The sequence below is a fragment of the Talaromyces stipitatus genome, genomic scaffold, assembly GCF_000003125.1.
Source record: "Talaromyces stipitatus ATCC 10500 scf_1105507295541 genomic scaffold, whole genome shotgun sequence".
Lineage (NCBI taxonomy): Eukaryota > Fungi > Ascomycota > Eurotiomycetes > Eurotiales > Trichocomaceae > Talaromyces > Talaromyces stipitatus.
This window is the reverse complement of record NW_002990115.1, coordinates 3,061,528-3,078,168: the sequence shown is the minus strand read 5'-3', so window position 1 is coordinate 3,078,168 and position 16,641 is coordinate 3,061,528. Positions and strand designations below refer to the sequence as shown.

Sequence of the window (16,641 nt, the reverse complement as noted above, 5' to 3'; positions counted from 1 at the left end):
GTAAAGCTTCAGATCCGACACTGTGTATAACAAAGTAGCATGGACAGATAGTTAACTATAACTAACTTAACATTAGAATAGATATGTAAGCAGCTGTATCCGCCCCGCAGTTCAATCTCCAACTTTTTTTCTAATTCTGCGCTATGACGATCTGAATCATCCCACTTCATGTCACGACTTGACAGTTGATACTGCCAGCAATAAATACGATAACGGACTGGTAATTGGAGATTTATCAATGCTATGCGAACATAACCGGCGGTATATCATCACCGAGAGTCGTTAACCTGTCCAGTATCCATACCGAAGCCGATATTCGACTGAATAACCACAACGCATGACGGATAATCCAACCTAATAAGACTCTCCCTAGCCGATCTAGAAAACAACAAAACAACACTAGAAGTACAAAGGAGGGAAAATGTGGAAAATATCCCTAGTCTCAGACCTAACCCCTCCATCCCTCGAACGAATATGGCAATCCTCCCCGCACCCAACTCTACCTTTAGTGGCAACCAGCAGCGCCGACAAAACCGTCCGAATATATTCGTTGGTCAATTATAAATTACTCTCTATTGTATCCGGGGGACATAAACGGAGTATCAGGAGTTCGGCCTGGAAGCCTACTCCTCCTGCTACTACTGGTAGTAGTGGAAGAGGGGAGAGTGTGTTGGCGACGGGCAGTTTTGATGCTACTGTTGGAATTTGGAGGAGATGGGATGATTATAACAACCACAATAATGATACCGGCGCAGAGGAAGGAAAGGATGACGACGATGAAGATGAAGAATGGCGCTTCGCCGTTCTCTTGGATGGTCACGACAGCGAAGTAAAATCCGTCTCTTGGTCTGCCTCGGGCTCATTATTGGCGACTTGTTCGCGGGACAAGTCAATCTGGATATGGGAAGATCTGGACGACGGCGATAATAATTTTGAGACTGTTGCGGTGTTACAGGAACATACGGCGGATGTCAAATGTGTAGCTTGGCATCCCGTGGAGGAATGTCTTGCGTCTGGTAGTTATGATGATACTATCAGGGTTTGGAGGGAGGATATTGATGATTGGGGACAGGTGGCTTGTTTGAAGGGTCATGGTGGTACGGTCTGGTTTGTGGATTGGGAGGGTGTTGATTATGCTCCTTTTACGTCTACAACACCATCAACAGAGCCTGATGATGATCAATCCGCAAAGATAAAAGAAAAATATAGAGAGCATTACCGCCTCTCGGGCCCCAGGATAGTCTCCTGCTCATCCGACAAAACAGTCCGAATATGGCGTCGACAAGCAAAACAGGCTCAAATATCAACAGCGTTCTCGGCGTCGACCACCGGTATACCCAGCATCATTCGTCCGACCGGTCTGGATGAGACGTGGCATCAAGACGCGACTTTACCGGCTGCGCATGATTTGGCTATTTATGCGGTTGCGTGGAGCAAAAGGTCTGGATTGATTGCTTCTACAGGTGCAGATGGAAGGATTGTTGTTTATACAGAGGAGTTTGTGGACAACAAAAAACAGAAGGGAAATGATGAAGAGATGGATACTTCTCCCGATACGCCGTTTAAGACAGAGTGGAGAATAGTCGCGAGTATTGAAGCGGCTCATGGAATTTATGAAGTGAATCATATCGCCTGGGCGAAACGGGGTGATAGGCGCGGAGAACAAAAGGAGGACGAGATGTTGATCAGTACTGGTGATGATGGAAGTGTCAAGGTATGGTCAATAGAGAAGGAATGAATATAAACAGAGCTTGATAGATATTGAATGCGATATACCTATATTTTTCGAACTACCGCAGTGGAATATCATAATGAGACATTGACAAGTTCAGGAGGAAAATCGCGCCACACCCAATTTGATGGGCGTTTGAAGATCATAAAAATCATTTTGAAAAAAAAAAAAAAAAAAAAAAAAAAAAAGAACCGAATCCACAAAACACATTAACGCCGCTGACATGAATCATGAATCGATCAGAAAACAAAACAGAGTAGAATTCATTACTGATTGGAAACACCCTCTCTGCCCGCCGCGTCATCCTTCTCCGCCTGTCGTCCTCGATCCTCTTCAGTATGCTCGTCGTTATCCTCGTTATGAGAATCACGGTTTAAACTCGACTTACGCTGCACGAATGATCCTTCCTTTACGGGACTGCTGCGACTCTGAAACCCGATAGAACCCGGATGACCGCTGACTGTGCCGGGGATAGGTTGGGATGTAATTGTTCCGGGCGCACTGGGTGTGCCGATGTGAGTACCGTTACCGTTGCCGTTGGCTGGGTTCTGGGCACCGGGTGATGTGGCTGTTAGATGGGGGATGTTTTCGGGGACGGGGTGACGAGAGCCGATGTTTGTGACGCCGACGTCTGAGGCTTTGCCGGCTTTGCTGAGGGCATAGTCGCCTGAGTCGAAGTATTTTCGCTCCTAAATTCATATATCATTAGCATTTTCTTGTTTGATACTAAGATGCGAGTACGTACCTTGAGCTTGTTCTGGAGGAGATCTTTCTTGGTAGGGACTTTGCCGTACAGACGGAGCAGTCGCTGCTCATCGGGACTGAGAGACTATTGACGCAAATATATTAGTGTAATAAACTCCAAATAGAGAAGTATAGAGCATACGCTGATGTCGACTTTGTTCGCTTGGTGGGGATTCATTTTGGTGATGCTTGCTGTGCTCATGCAATTAAGTTGAAGTGTTGCCTAGTACTTCTGTACTTCCAAGTAGTGGTATTGGTCTGATGTACTCGCAATCGACTGCGCAGGTATACGAGGGAATATTTTCTGATCGTATCGAGATTTCTTGAAGAAGGAATCGTTTTGTGTTCAGACAAAGTGTTGTGGGAGAATATTGTATTGTAGATGGATGGTAAGCCAGGAGTGACGATGTCGATAGGCGTTGCGGGGAAGTCGAGCCGATCCGAATCGAGGGATTGTCGTGGCAAGGGAAGAAGAAGTAAAGAAATGAGAGAATAAATTCGTCTTGTCTAGACAGAATATATGTCAGGGATAGTGAAGTGTTGGCGGATGAGAGAGAAAGAGAGAGTGAAGTTACGAGTCAAGTGGTTGGGTGCTGAAACAATCAGTCCTACATAATCGGAGGTGGGGTATCTTCTTAGCTCTGCTTCTGCACTCACTAAGTTACGACTAAGTTAACCTACTTCAAACTACTCTGTACAGTTTCATTTGTTGTATTCTTCCTCTAGTCGGTACTTTCTATCAGATGATCTCGTCTACCGAATATTTGAGTATTTCTAGGGGCGAATCGGTCTGCGTGGACTGTTTACGTCAGATGCTAGCGGAATTGACTCTCGTGCAATCATCTCAGTTGCTGGAAGAGTGGTTGAGCCATAGTGCGAGATATATGCAATTGACTTTATCTTCTTATCAGTGAATTTTACCTAGGTGAACCTGTAGACTATTTGTATCCTGGCCATTCGCTGCTCTCAATCCATCATCAATTCATGCGGTAGCCCCGCACCATGAAGTATCCCTATCAGACTCCTGGAACGAGTTACTATATGTTTTTGAAAACTGCATGGATAGAATAAATATTGTTATCCCATTTACAATAAAAGTAACTACCACGCTCTCTACCCCGGAATATCAAAAAGTGGCTCGGATATCTTCCGCAGCGAAAATCTGTCCGTGACGTCCTCGACTCCGCCGCAAAACTTTTTTTTCACCATCCAGCAACCACAATAAACATTCCGCTTGAACAGGTACTGGGTCGATCGAGACAGACAAGACTTTCAAGTCGAACCGAATTCAAGAAAAAGTGGAAAATACGTTCTCCATCACAGAAAATGGCACAGGCTCCGTCCCAAAGGATGTTGACTTTTGTGGTCGAACATCTCGACCCTGAACTAGGACCCTGGTCTGCCCTGGAATATGCATGTATCGCACGGGAATCCAAAGAGTCTGGGGCCCAATTCTTATTGACATCGGTGCCCGAGGCGCTGCAAATGCCAGATAACCTGGCCCGCATGGAGGAACTCAAGGTCGAACGACGCAACGTGGAGGAAATCTTTGCAGACATCAAGTCGAGAGTATGCCTACTTGATCCGGCCGCAAAGACGGAATTGAGTCCTGCCGATGGAGATGATTTTGACGTGTTTTTGTTTGGTGGTATACTTGGTCGGTCTTTCTGAGTGTGTTGCAATATGGGCTCGAGCTAACGACTTCTACACAGGCGATGACCCCCCGAGAGGTATGACGGAACTGCCAGAAAATCATGAGGGTAACTAATATCTACATAGACCGCACATCTGAGCTACGAAAAAAGGGGTATACAGGACGACGACTTGGCCCTGTACAAATGACCACAGACACCGCCGTACGAGTTACTCGTATGATTGCTCTAGATCGAAGTAAGTTCTACTGCTGCATCAATGTTGTGACTATCGCTGACGAATATGACAGTTCCACTAGACAAAATCCCCTATGTTGATCATCCAGAACTGCGCATCAATGAACATGAAAGTACAGAAATGCCGTTTCGATATGTTCGGGACAGCAATGGGAAACCCATCATGCCTGATGTATGTCGTTTGTATCTGAAGTTTGCATCACGTTACTGACGTCTAGTAGGGCATGGTCGAGCTGATCAAAAAGGACGCGGACAAGTCTCTGGATGATTTGTTCTGAGGATATGATGAAAAATTAGAAGATATTGATATGTAGATACAAACAATGCAAACACGCCAAGATCAGATCCGCGGCTGGCGGCAAGACCCACCGGCAGTAGGCTCCTGCCGAAAATGGCACAGGACACTTTTCGTCCGGATTCAATAATTCAGTGCTTTCTTTCTTCAACAACAACTATATACCCCTTTCTATGACAAACATAACCTGTTATAATAATTATTTTCCAGCTCATAGAGGTTTTCTGCCAGTTCTTTTTACGATATTTTGCCTGTGAGCTCGCCTGTACGCCTCGGATTGATGACAACTCCGAGCTCCCTATCATCGAACCCTTCGATATCCGGAGGTTTGTCCTCCACCGTCTGAACTACGCAGCGCGTGATTTATTTGCAAATAATTCAACATGCTCGGAAAAGCGCTGCTACTGCTCCTGAGCAGTCCAATATGTGCGTTGGCGCAGTCGGCAGCTGACTACTATGTCAAGTCGATACCGGGACAACCGGACGGACCTCTACTGAAGATGCATGCTGGGTATGTTGCCTCCAACTTCATTTTGACGATATAATGCTGATTAACTGCTGTGGACAGTCACATCGAAGTGGACGCCCAAACAAACGGCCACCTATTCTTTTGGCACTTCCAGAACCGTCATATCGCTAATCGACAACGCACTATAATATGGCTCAACGGCGGACCGGGTTGTAGCTCAATGGACGGGGCATTGATGGAGATTGGGCCGTACCGTGTAAAGGACGATCATACGTTGGTTTATAATAACGGGTCTTGGGACGAATTCGCGAATCTCCTTTTCATCGACCAGCCAGTGGGCACGGGGTTCAGTTACGTCAATACCAATAGCTTTTTGCATGACCTCGACCATGTCTCCTCTCATATGGTTACTTTTTTGGACAAATGGTTTGCTATGTTTCCAGAATACGAAAGCGATGATGTCAGTTTCCCCGAGGCCCCAATCTGTATGACTGCTAATCGGACTCGTGACAGCTGTATATTGCCGGGGAATCATGGGCAGGCCAATACATTCCGCACATTGCCCGAGCAATCGTCGCGCGAAACAAAAACATTGACTCGAAGCAGCAGCCGTGGGTCTTGAAAGGATTGTTAATTGGTAATGGATGGATATCACCCCTGGATCAGTACCCAGCAACCATGCAATATGCATATGCGGAAGGTCTTGTTAAAGAAGGGAGCTCCACGGCAACCAGTCTCGACGCGATGAACGATGCATGTGCCCAAAAATTGGCCGATCCTGGTTCACAAAACATGATCAGAATCGGACAGTGCGAAAGTGTCCTGGATAGTTTAATGAGATTGACCAGAACCTCGGAGGAGGAATGTGTCAACATGTACGACATCAGGTTGAAAGATGCGTCATGTGGAAGAACCTGGCCTCCGGATTTGGATCCGATGACACGATATCTCCAGAGGACAGAAGTGCGCTCTGCACTCAATCTGGACCGCGAGCAAACGAATAGCTGGACGGAGTGTAATGACCAAGTGGGCTTTAATCTTCGCTTGGAAAACCCTGGCGTTCCTGCAGTTCATCTTCTTCCGGATTTGATTGAATCAGGTGTCAAGATTCTGCTCTTCAGTGGAGACCGAGACTTGATATGTAACCATCTCGGAACGGAGCAATTGATTCACAACATGAAATGGAGTGGTGGAACAGGGTTTGAGACAAAGCCAGGTGTATGGGCACCTCGTCGGGACTGGACATTTGAAGGTGACGCAGCGGGATACTACCAACAAGCCCGCAATTTGACGTATGTTCTATTCTACAACGCTAGCCATATGGTACCTTACGACTGGCCACGGCGCACGCGGGACATGGTCGATAGGTTCATCAACGTTGATATTGCCAATATTGGAGGGACACCCGCAGACTCACGTCTCGACGGAGAGAAACTCCCCCAAACCTCGGTGGGCAATACAACGTCCTCCACATCCGAAAGTGACCAAGTCGACCAAGAAAAACTAAAGGACGCCGAATGGAAAGCATACGCCAAATCCGGCGAAGCAGCTTTGATAGTGGTTATCATCGGTGTATCAGTATGGGGCTTTTTTATATGGCGTGCTCGTCAACGCGCATCTAGAGGCTCATCACCATCGAAGAAAGGATATCGATCCGTCTATCCGGGAGGAAGTAATAATACCTCGTCTTCCGATGGTGCGGGACTTCTCAGTCGATTCAGGAATAATACTAATAACAACGCCAGCAGCGACCTCGAAGCAAGAGATTTCGATGAAGCAGAATTAGACTCGTTGTCTCCTGGCCTACAGAATGCGCGCGAGAGAGATCATTATGTCATTGGTGAGGAAGATGAGGAGGATGAGGATATTGGGAACGGAGCGAAATCTAGTCTGCATTGATGGGATAGAATAACATAGTGTATTATGATTCCTTAGCTTTTTTCTCACTTCTTGGAATATATATTATATTTACTTTATTCATTTATCTACATTAGCAGTTTTAGTGCCTTGCACACTCCTACCAGGTGCAGGTGGTTGTGTATCTACCTAGGTAGGTACCTAGCCTTTTTGCCTTCGAGTACGGTTGCACCAAGGGAGCCAAATACACATGATATACATTTGGCACAGACAACATCGAAGGAGCTGTACCCGGATGAAGGGGGATTCTGGTCGGAGTTCGATATATTGAGCGGCTTTCCTTTCGTCATAACCATGTTCTAACTATGATTAGGTATGGAAGTTAAGATGTCATTACAGTATTTCTGAAAAGTATTATAATATATGTGTAACAACGTTACAAAGGATGTGTATAAATACGTTCGAGAGGGATCACTAAGGCTGAGTACACAAGGTAGGGTATGGAATGTCCATGTACTGAAAGCTATCTTCCGCTCTCCTGGAGCACCTGCTATCTTTATAGACATGTAAATTACACCAGATCTTCCTTCTCCGAATAGCTCCAATAGTCAAAGGTGTAGTCTGAGGAAGCTGAAACCATCCTCGAACATGTAAACCTTCATCTGGTGTAGCTGAAACCCAACTTGAGACGTCATGGGCGTATTTCGGAATAGTGAGACCCCAAAGCCTGCTGGTTGTTACAATATGCCTAAGAGCTTTTATAATTGAGAGAATTATTGGCAAAGAAGATATTAGTTAAGATAGAGAAATTATATATATCTGATTCTGTGTCTGTCTATATTATCTAGGAAAAGTAGGCTATTCTTATAGATATGATGCTGTACTGGTTCTTATAAGATCTGTGTAGTGATTTGGAATAGTTCATGTATATGTCGGAAACTTCGGTCAAACTACCGTCGAGTATATCTCGGATAGCTTATAGCGAACTGAAGTTATAAGGCTTCTAAGTACGAAAGGCTTCTTGAAAGCAAAGTCTTAACAATTGGATGAATATACCATTCTGCTGTCTGCGGGCTAGTTAGCGCACCCTGCATAATACCTTGTACATAGAGGAAGTTCCATCAGGGCAATTGAATACTACTACTACTACGTGCTTCAGGCCAAAGACAGCTTAGCGTGAGCAATTTATCCGAGCGACAAATACGCGGAGTGATGGAAAAGGTTGGCAAATATTCTTTATACTTTGGCATGTTAGTACGCTGCACTATCCCCTTATAGGAGTGTAACTGCTGATACTTCATGTTTCAGGAAGCTAAGTGTGAAGCGGGTCGTCTTCTTTACTGGTAGCTGGTATCTACCGTGTATCATATATCAGGCTATCGGTTTTACAAGTGTGCAGCATCTCATCAACATACGCAGGATCTGGAAAGAGAGAGGAGAAGCTTGCGAGGGGGACCACAAGTTGCAAAGGGGCAGAAAGTACTCTGTAAACAAGTCTTTGATAAACCTTATCTTCGCTCCTTGACGGAATATCTAGAAACCCCTCATCTACGTTGTACCCTTAGCCGCCCCTTGGAAAATCGATGCAACAGCGTACAAAGCGTGTCTAGTACGTCGCTCAGCATGTCAGCCCGGTGTGTTCCTCCCGTCACGGTGATGTGGAGTGACTCGCCTGCTCAGCGCCATCAGTCCTTCCTGCAATGGTGTACACGGGAAAGCATCTTGTATGAGATCATGTGGAACACCACACGCAGCAGCGGCATGGCTACGTATGTGTGCGAAGCTTATTCCTGGCCGCAAAATTGAGAAGGGAGCGATAGGTTCTGGCAGATCTGATGCTGTTGTCGGAATCTCAGTAGCTAGAGTTGCAAGGCCAGCAAGAGTGGGCTTTCGGAAGATGTCTGAAACCTTGATTGACAGGCCCTCACGCCGCGCAGCAAGGATAGAATCACCACCAATCCTCAAGAAATTGTCGTCTAGACCCAGCTTCTCAGCGCTTGTCTGGAGGGTACATGCCGAAGCCGCTTGCAGACGAAGCTCAGTCGCCGTTGTAGGCGCTCTCCGTCCACCTTCCCCGTAAGTGTTGCCGAGTGAGGTAAGCTCTTCCAGTGTCATAGAAGACCCAATTGCATGCAACTTCTTCTGGCCTGTCTTACCAGTAGCACTCATTGGCATACGTTGTAGAAACACGTATGCTCCAGGGATCATGTAGGATGGAACCTGCTCCTGCAGTGTTTCTGTGGCTTGGGATACACGAGCACCAAGTGCAGACTTGCCAGCGTTGTCATCAGTCACGGATGTGCTGACGAACGCTGTCAAAATTTTGTTATCGCCACCTTTTGGTAAGGTGCGGCAACTACACTGAGTTCACCCTTCTGGAAAGCGAGTGCATTCCGAACGTGATGTTCAATTTCAGCAAGTTCTACACGCTGCCCTCGCACCTTCACCTGTGCATCCTTTCTCTTGACGTATATCAATGAACCGTTTGGATTATAGCGCACCAGGTCGCCAGTCTTGTACAGGCGCCCAGTTCTGCCAGAATGACCTGGCCCACACTCAACAGCCAATCGGGATTCTCGATGTAGGCAGCCGCTCTCTTCTCACGCTCGCCAAAGTAACCAGCACCCACGAGTGGTCCTTCAAGCCATAATTCGCCCAAAGCACTAATGATTGCCAGCTTGTCGGGGTTCTCGGGCTGCGTCACCCAGGAGTTCAGCTCAGTTCCCCAACCAATTTCATTTGCCAGCTTGGATGGAGATGTAATCGTATGCGTGACTCTTGGGCGTACACTCGGCAGGCCCATAAGCGTTGACGGACTCCTGTAAATTCCCCCAGCGGATAACATCCTCAGCAAGGACTTCTTCACCACCAAAGGTAAGGTGTCTAAGCGAGGGCACTTCACTCGGTTCAATCAAACGCGTTATAGATGGAGTAAGATCGACATATGTCACTCCGTAGCGACGTATTGATGCTGCAATATCGCCACGACGCTCCTCTTCACTCGGCACACAGAGACAAGCTCCCACAGCTAATGTGAGTAATGCATTCAGTCACGAAACATCAAACGCATACGACACATAGTCAAAAACTCTATCCTTGGGTTGCATGCCGAGAGGTCCGCGTTGGTGGAGAATGGCAGAACTGAAATTAGAATGGGTGATCATAGCGCCTTTTGGTGTCCCGGTACTTCCAGACGTAAAGACTATGTAGACCCTGTCTGATGGGTCGACAGTAGGCAAATAGGTGTTCGACTTTCTACTCATGGGCCGTGAAAAGAAAGCCTCGGGTATAATCACGTTCGTGTGATCGCCTGCCAGTCGTTCCGCCATCGCTTTGTTGGCAACCGACGATAGAAGAACTTTTCCTGAGACCTGACGAGCAATGCGCTGTAAGTGGGCTTCTGGCTGGGTGATGTCCATAGTAACACAAGCGCCGCCTGCTTTCATTACTCCTTGAAGTGAAATGGATGTCCACATGGATTTTTCGAAGCATAATGGCACTATGGTACCTCTTTCAACACCCTGGCTGACTAGGTAGTGAGCCAAGTCGGTAGACATTCGGTCAAGCTCTCCATATGTAAGCTTACCATCCCAAGCACAGATAGCTGGGGCATCAGGCTGGCTGCGGGCTGTTTGTGACATCAAGTCATGTACGCAGTCGTTGGCCCTCTGAGGGACTGTCTCATTCCAGGTCCAAATGCGCTCCAAATCGCTCGGACCTGTCCAATCGATGTCTGATAGCTTTACACCAGCATTTCTCGGATCGCAAAGTTGCCGGAGAACATGCTCGAGCTGACGTTGGGGAGAACTCGCTTCATCGCGCCCGACTATGCGGGAGCATGCAGTCCAGACCGCATGCTAGCAATTTGAATTGGACCTTCAATGCGAAAGTGCTAAAGAGTGGCCCGTTTTGGGCATTGTCAGAGGCAGAGACATTCTCTAGAGAGCTTGGGTCGAATGGTCCATCTTTTGGATTCAGATACTCTTCCTGTAGATTAACGTCGACAAGAGTCTGAAATTCGCAAGCTCTCTCCGCATCGATGCTGATCTTGCAGATTCTTTGCAGCCCGTAATGCTCAACTGTGTCTAGCTCTGCTGCTGACCGTTGTAGTCTGCATACAAATTCCGTGACAGTAATTTTCTTGGAAAGCTCTACCTTTAATGGTATAGTTGCCATAGTAGGGCCAGTCATGCTCTCGATGCCAGCTACGTTGGCTTGTCGTCCAAATGTAGTTACTCCAAAGACTGCTTCATCTGTAGCTGCGTGCTGGCCCATGAGGACGGCCCATGCCGCCCAGACCATCGGCATCGTCTGGGTGCCGGCTTCGCGTGACCACGGGAGTTCTTTGATTACGCAAGACACCGTCTGATCTGCCTTCGGGCGATATTTGATGTTCGGAAGTGGAGGGTAGATGGGTGCCTCGTTACCATCCAGGTGCTGTTTCCATATCCTTTCTGCGGAAGAGACATCCATCTCTCTAATATGCTTCACAAAATTCTGGAATGGAGCTGAAGCAGCCAGTTGTTTGCCTAAGTGAACATCGTTCACCTTTTTTACAAGCAGTGGCACTGAAGAGAAATCGTAAAGCGCATGGTGCATTGTCCAGACGAAAAAGCGCTGCCTGCGTTTGTGATCACCGATAAGCGCGAATCAAGCTAGAGGAGTCCCTGTCCCTGTGGTCCGCTGACTGTCATGGCGCAGATATCCATCGAGATCGTCGGCTGTCATCCATTCGAATGGCTCGTCTATAATGGTTTGTACCAAGCCCTCGCCGGCGAGATCAACTATGCGTGTTCTAAGGATGGGCGTCGTCGCATAGGCATGGCTCCAAGTGGCTTGTAGAGCGACATCGTCGACGTCTGGGCGCAGCTGTAATTTGTATTGTGCGACATAGTAGCCTGGTAGATGCGCACTCAAAGCTAGTAGACCCTCCTGAAGCGGCGTACATGGAAAGGCGTCTTCGATCTGTGAGGACTGTACACGCAGGAAACTGCTATTTTCTGGCATATGTCGGCAATGCTGAAGTTATTGATGTTGTCCAGCAAGGAAAACCTATCTGGGCAATGCTGCATTTCGGTCCATTTTCGTCGCTCCTCTTTGTCCAAAACGCTCGAGCCTTTGGTCTTTGCCTGTTTATTCTCCGCGAAATCAGTAGATTGTCGCGTACCGTGACTATCTTCGAATCTATTATCGTCGAGATTCATCATGGTATTAGAGCTCTCCATCGTTTAAGACGTGTTCAATCTGGTACAGGGTACAAGGGTCAGTGGGCTGATGGGACTACTTATTCCGTATACCAATTGATGCCAAATAATGTATTTGATCTAGCGGATCTTCAGGCATTGGTCATGATGGCGCTAACTTGATTCATTTTTTTTTTTTGGTTCGTAGTCCGAAGTCTCTTGATGCGCTGGCTGATCCGACTTACCGTCGTCTTTCAAGCCGTCTCGAGCGGATTGCGATCATTCATAGGCTTACCTCTTTACACTGCGCGTTCCCTCTTACTACCAACTGGTTGGACGTTGATCGCCGCTTCATGTGTAGTACAGCGCTCCATCAACAGATGCAGGGGCTCCGAGCACCACATGACGAATTATTGCCAATTGGCCAAGCACGATAATCGTGCGCAGCGGCAACGTAGTGACGGAGATCCAGGTGGTCGACCCGAGAGGCCTATTCCTCAGTTGTCGATATCCAGTCAGCGATGTTACATTTTGCTGGGAAGTAATCGCTCATTCTGCTCATTCTGCTCTGATTTCCCTTGACGCCGGTGGCTCCTTTGCGCTTGCGTTGCAAACTATGGTAGCATGAATCATGCAGTAGTAGCAAAATCTGTGCAACGCCGCGCGCTGTGGCTGCATTGGTGGAGTACAGATTGGTAGAGCTATCTTGCGGTCCGCTATCTGGAAGGCAACCGAAGCCGAAAGCGGGCCAGTCCGTACGCTTGTCTCATGTAAGCAGCTGTTGTGGACGGCACGGCGCCTAAAGAGACCCTTCAAAGCTTAGATGGTGCCGACGTGGAGCTTGCTTCTGTTAAGCCTTCGCTAGATTGACCCTTACCAGACTGTTAGGCTTAATCCCGCACGTTAACCTTGGGACTCAGCGGAAGCACGTGGGTAGGCAGACGTTGTTACCCATCGGTCATCTCTTCATCCTGCAATGGTTCACGAAGAGTACCACTACATCTTGTGACAGCAGACGGAGCTCAACTCTAGCTCAATATACTTAACTAAGTCAGTAACGGCTTCCTCCATTCGAATCGTTTCTTAGGGGAAGCCATATCCTTCCGAGCTGCGTGATACCGGCTTTGTGACTGGTTACTTCCATTGCCGCCAGTGACTCACTAGGGAGATCAGCTACAACGATGGAGTCGGTGGACATCCATAGAGCGGACGACGACAACTTCCGGCTAGAATACAAGCCGACGCAAGAGGCTGGCGTTGCGCATTCAGGAAAAGAGGTTGACCCTAGCAAGGAGACAACATCCAGTCAAAGATCTCAGGATCCTCCGAGTCTCCAAGGCGTCCAGTTGATCGTTCTATTATCGTGCCTTTTCCTTGGTAATTTCACCATTAGATTTGTAGGTATCTTGGTCGTGCAGAATGAACTGCATTAGGCAAACCAACAAAGAGTATGGACAGTATTGACAAGGCTTGTTGTAGGACAGCAGTTGCATTGGCACCCTTCTTGTGATTATCACCGACCACTTTGACGCTCTTCAAGATATTGGTTGGTACCAAACGACATAGTGAGTATTGCACAAAAGCGTAATGATTTAACCTCCTCGGACTGCTGGGCTAATCGTTCTTAACAAGCTTGTTAACTTTGTGTTCGCCTATCTTGATCATGGGCCGACTGTACACCTTCTACTTTATGAAGACGCTTTACGTGCTCTCTTTAACCATCTTTGTCGCCGGCTCTATCCTTACTGCTGCCTCACCAACGTCTACTGCCTTCATCCTTGGCCGCGCAGTGAGCGGCCTCGGTGCAGCAGGAATAAACTCTGGCATGTACATGTTAGTATTAAGTATGATGGATTAAGTCTGTTACTCCCACAAAAGAACCCAGCGCTGACTTGTAGCGCAGCATTATTGCACACACCGTTCCGCTAAAGATTCAACCCATCATATTCGGCATGTGCGGCGCCGTAGAGTGCGCGGCGCTCGCTTTTGGGCCATTGATCAGCGGATCAATCGCTCATGCCGACAATTGGAGGATCAACTTCTGGACTATCGTGGGTCTGGGAAGCGCTGTTGCATTAGGCGTGTCCGGCAGTGTAGGCCATCTGCGCCAGAATGCGGACGACAAACAACCCAGTGTAACTCAAAGGTTGAAGCGTCTCGACTGGTATGGGCTGGCGACAGAGCTTCCCATGACGATCTGCTTGATCCTGAGTTTGCAATGGGCTGGTACGGCGTATGCTTGGTCGAACTGGAGAATTATCCTCCTGCTCACCGTAACCGGTGTGCTTGCCATCCTTTTTTTTGTGGTTGAGCATATCGGTGGCAGTAACAGCATGATCTCTTTGCCAATACTACGACAGCGAAATGTCGCCTTCAGCTGTGTGGTTGGCTTTTGTAATTTTGCCGCTTTGTGGATCTTTGCCAACTACGTAGGTTCCATCGAGAATAATCTACCTCATCACTGCTGGCAAGGTGCTAATGGTTCGGTAGATCCCCATCTATTTTCAAGTAGTGCGTGGAGCAAATACCCTTCATTCGGCTTTGATGTATCTACCGACCACGCTAAGTATGTCCATCTGCGCGCTGGCCAGTGGACCTTTTACATCTACGATCGGTTATTTCAATCCAGCATTACTTTTCGGCAGCGCGCTGAGTGTGACTGGAGCAGCATTGATGGCCACATTCGAAACCCATACGCCTGCAGCACGATGGATAGCTTACCAGATCATCTACGGTATCGGCGTTGGTATGGCATTCCAGCCTCCTTTCATCGCCCTGCAAACCGTGCTCGAGAAGCCACTTGTTCCTGCAGCCTTGGTACTGCTGAACTTTGTGCAGATGCTCGGTGGCATCATTTTCCTATCCATCTCGCAGAATGTGTTCCTGGACAAGCTGACAAACAATCTTACACAAAACATCCCGAATTTTAACCCAGCCATTGCCAAGCAAAATGGCGCGACTGGTCTGAAGGGTTTGGTGCCCGTTGAGTATCAACCGCAGGTCATACTGGCCTACAATTCTGCTATCATGGACGTATTCTACATCGCACTTGGTTTGGTTAGTGTTGGTCTGCTAGCTGCGCTCGGCCTTGAGTGGAGGTCAATCAAGAAGGACGATAAGAAGAAAGAGTGAACTCAAAAGAGATGTGTTGCTCTGCGCAGCTATTGGACAGTTGAGATGATTTTGCGTATTCAGGAAACCATCCCAATGTGTCTTTCAGAGGCGTGTTTCAGTAGCGTACTGTGCTACTTATATTCTCTCGCAAGGGTAGAGACCCCCGAGAAACATGTCGATAGTTATTGTAAATAGATCCTTGGATAAGCTCCATCGAACTCATAAAATATTGTACCACAATCTTTCTTTTTTAGGTTTTTCACCAAGCTGGTGGCAGCTTCTTTGAGCTCGATTCATATGCTCAGAAATTGTGCTTGTCAAGTGCAACAACATTAATCAAATTTTACTCTAGATTCCTCCTGCAGTCATTCAAGCAGAAATTCCAGCATTATCGCTGCTATTACGGCTCCATCATGCGGCAAATGTACTCGGGACTTAGCCTCGTTGTAAGTTTCCTCCCCAAACACAATAGGACCGCGGCGCTCTAGCAACTCATCCGCAATGCTCCTATGGTACTCCGGATGACCCTGCATACTTAGCAGACGGCCTTTCTGGTACATAACTTGCACCGGGCATCGCTCTGACCAACCCAGAAGCTCCACGTTTGCTGGACAGGCAGGCAACATGTCTCGATGCATCTGGTGAAGCGCCTAAGATGATCGATCTCTTGGTCAGTCACGGTGCTCAGTATCGAGAAGCCCTCAGCAATGGTTGTTTGCTCATGTGACGCACCAGGGAAGGCAAGCCGAACAATCGTCGACCCTTCGATGTCATTTCGATTTCTGTGACCGCAACCTCCCATCCATTCTCGTTCCTCACCGGCATCACACCCAATGCTCGCCCGATGATCTGGTGCCTGAAACAGACCCCTATCAATTTCACCCTTGTTTGTTGATGCAGCAGGTTTGAAACAATCGACAAGTTGCAGAATCCAGTTTTCCTCTCCATTTGAGAAACTATCGTATCCTTGTGCGTACCAACATCAGCGAAAACTGTTGTAGTCAAACTCGCAAAAAACATCCTTACTGCTACCTCAAGACAACCGCATCGATGTCACCTAGCAAAGGATAATTCCGCCCCAGACGAATATCATATGAGGATTCGACAATTTCAGGGCCTTCTCTGGAGCTATCTCGCTGTAGGCGTACGCCATCTGCAGCGAACAATAGATGGAACAGGTTGCCAAACGATCCATATTTCCTTTTGGTCTCTCCAATCGGTTCATCGCACTCCAATATGGCAATACGAAACGGAGAGGACATATTCTTGGACTTAGAAACAGAAAGAATTTCTGAAGTGTGACTGTGAATTTTGCTGTACGAAGCTGGAAGGTGTCTGAACGTCTGACTGGGGTGGGC

The 16,641-nt window shown here is 47.6% G+C and overlaps 9 protein-coding genes across 11 annotated transcripts, besides 1 other annotated feature; 4 read left to right on the top strand and 5 right to left on the bottom strand.

Annotated features, from left to right (window-relative positions):
• Nucleotides 1–210: 210 nt before the first annotated feature.
• Nucleotides 211–1,871, top strand: TSTA_034780 (WD repeat protein; the record flags this gene model as incomplete). The annotated part of the gene is made up of 2 exons (XM_002480632.1): nt 211–1,714; nt 1,833–1,871. The coding sequence occupies exons 1-2, from the start codon at nt 422–424 to the stop codon at nt 1,869–1,871; spliced, it is 1,332 nt and encodes a 443-aa protein (XP_002480677.1). The 5' UTR covers nt 211–421.
• A 20-nt stretch (nt 1,872–1,891) lies between these two features.
• Nucleotides 1,892–1,923: a microsatellite.
• A 75-nt stretch (nt 1,924–1,998) lies between these two features.
• Nucleotides 1,999–2,678, bottom strand: TSTA_034770 (cAMP-regulated phosphoprotein family protein Igo1, putative; the record flags this gene model as incomplete). The annotated part of the gene is made up of 3 exons (XM_002480631.1): nt 1,999–2,421; nt 2,478–2,561; nt 2,619–2,678. 3 exons carry the CDS (start codon nt 2,676–2,678, stop codon nt 1,999–2,001), a joined length of 567 nt encoding a protein of 188 aa, XP_002480676.1.
• A 983-nt stretch (nt 2,679–3,661) lies between these two features.
• On the top strand, nt 3,662–4,762 carry TSTA_034760 (DUF431 domain protein). The gene is made up of 5 exons (XM_002480630.1): nt 3,662–4,133; nt 4,189–4,206; nt 4,256–4,366; nt 4,419–4,537; nt 4,587–4,762. Exons 1-5 carry the CDS (start codon nt 3,803–3,805, stop codon nt 4,641–4,643), a joined length of 636 nt encoding a protein of 211 aa, XP_002480675.1. The 5' UTR covers nt 3,662–3,802; the 3' UTR covers nt 4,644–4,762.
• A 281-nt stretch (nt 4,763–5,043) lies between these two features.
• Nucleotides 5,044–7,094, top strand: TSTA_034750 (pheromone processing carboxypeptidase KexA; the record flags this gene model as incomplete). 2 transcript variants are annotated; one of them, XM_002480629.1, is made up of 4 exons in its annotated part: nt 5,044–5,171; nt 5,229–5,589; nt 5,643–6,825; nt 6,875–7,094. In XM_002480629.1, 4 exons carry the CDS (start codon nt 5,044–5,046, stop codon nt 6,913–6,915), a joined length of 1,713 nt encoding a protein of 570 aa, XP_002480674.1. In that variant the 3' UTR covers nt 6,916–7,094. The 2 variants fall into 2 exon arrangements, with proteins under 2 accessions (XP_002480674.1, XP_002480673.1); XM_002480628.1 differs by having other exon boundaries at nt 5,643–7,094.
• Nucleotides 7,095–8,385: 1,291 nt separating this feature from the next.
• On the bottom strand, nt 8,386–9,831 carry TSTA_034740 (AMP dependent ligase, putative; the record flags this gene model as incomplete). 2 transcript variants are annotated; one of them, XM_002480627.1, is made up of 4 exons in its annotated part: nt 8,386–8,592; nt 8,659–9,322; nt 9,358–9,433; nt 9,469–9,831. In XM_002480627.1, 4 exons carry the CDS (start codon nt 9,829–9,831, stop codon nt 8,535–8,537), a joined length of 1,161 nt encoding a protein of 386 aa, XP_002480672.1. In that variant the 3' UTR covers nt 8,386–8,534. The 2 variants fall into 2 exon arrangements, with proteins under 2 accessions (XP_002480672.1, XP_002480671.1); XM_002480626.1 differs by having other exon boundaries at nt 8,393–9,322.
• A 194-nt stretch (nt 9,832–10,025) lies between these two features.
• On the bottom strand, nt 10,026–11,585 carry TSTA_034730 (AMP dependent ligase/synthetase, putative; the record flags this gene model as incomplete). The annotated part of the gene is made up of 2 exons (XM_002480625.1): nt 10,026–10,812; nt 10,838–11,585. The coding sequence occupies 2 exons, from the start codon at nt 11,583–11,585 to the stop codon at nt 10,037–10,039; spliced, it is 1,524 nt and encodes a 507-aa protein (XP_002480670.1). The 3' UTR covers nt 10,026–10,036.
• Nucleotides 11,586–11,636: 51 nt separating this feature from the next.
• Nucleotides 11,637–12,190, bottom strand: TSTA_034720 (uncharacterized protein; the record flags this gene model as incomplete). The annotated part of the gene is made up of 2 exons (XM_002480624.1): nt 11,637–11,979; nt 12,039–12,190. 2 exons carry the CDS (start codon nt 12,188–12,190, stop codon nt 11,637–11,639), a joined length of 495 nt encoding a protein of 164 aa, XP_002480669.1.
• A 1,160-nt stretch (nt 12,191–13,350) lies between these two features.
• TSTA_034710 (efflux pump antibiotic resistance protein, putative) lies at nt 13,351–15,310 on the top strand (the record flags this gene model as incomplete). Its single annotated transcript, XM_002480623.1, has 5 exons — nt 13,351–13,566; nt 13,649–13,734; nt 13,802–14,002; nt 14,073–14,598; nt 14,660–15,310. The coding sequence occupies 5 exons, from the start codon at nt 13,351–13,353 to the stop codon at nt 15,299–15,301; spliced, it is 1,671 nt and encodes a 556-aa protein (XP_002480668.1). The 3' UTR covers nt 15,302–15,310.
• Nucleotides 15,311–15,648: 338 nt separating this feature from the next.
• TSTA_034700 (uncharacterized protein) lies at nt 15,649–16,545 on the bottom strand (the record flags this gene model as incomplete). The annotated part of the gene is made up of 3 exons (XM_002480622.1): nt 15,649–15,933; nt 16,016–16,139; nt 16,316–16,545. 3 exons carry the CDS (start codon nt 16,543–16,545, stop codon nt 15,649–15,651), a joined length of 639 nt encoding a protein of 212 aa, XP_002480667.1.
• Between the last annotated feature and the right edge of the window lie 96 nt (nt 16,546–16,641).

What these genes read in the sequence shown, in the direction of transcription:
- TSTA_034760 (XM_002480630.1), top strand. Translation starts at nt 3,803, where the DNA reads ATGGCACAGGCTCCGTCCCAAAGGATGTTGACTTTTGTGGTCGAACAT. An exon ending in TATGATTGCTCTAGATCGAA is followed by an intron (nt 4,367 to 4,418) that starts GTAAGTTCTACT and finishes CGAATATGACAG; the next exon opens with TTCCACTAGACAAAATCCCC. An exon ending in GGAAACCCATCATGCCTGAT is followed by an intron (nt 4,538 to 4,586) that starts GTATGTCGTTTG and finishes GACGTCTAGTAG; the next exon opens with GGCATGGTCGAGCTGATCAA.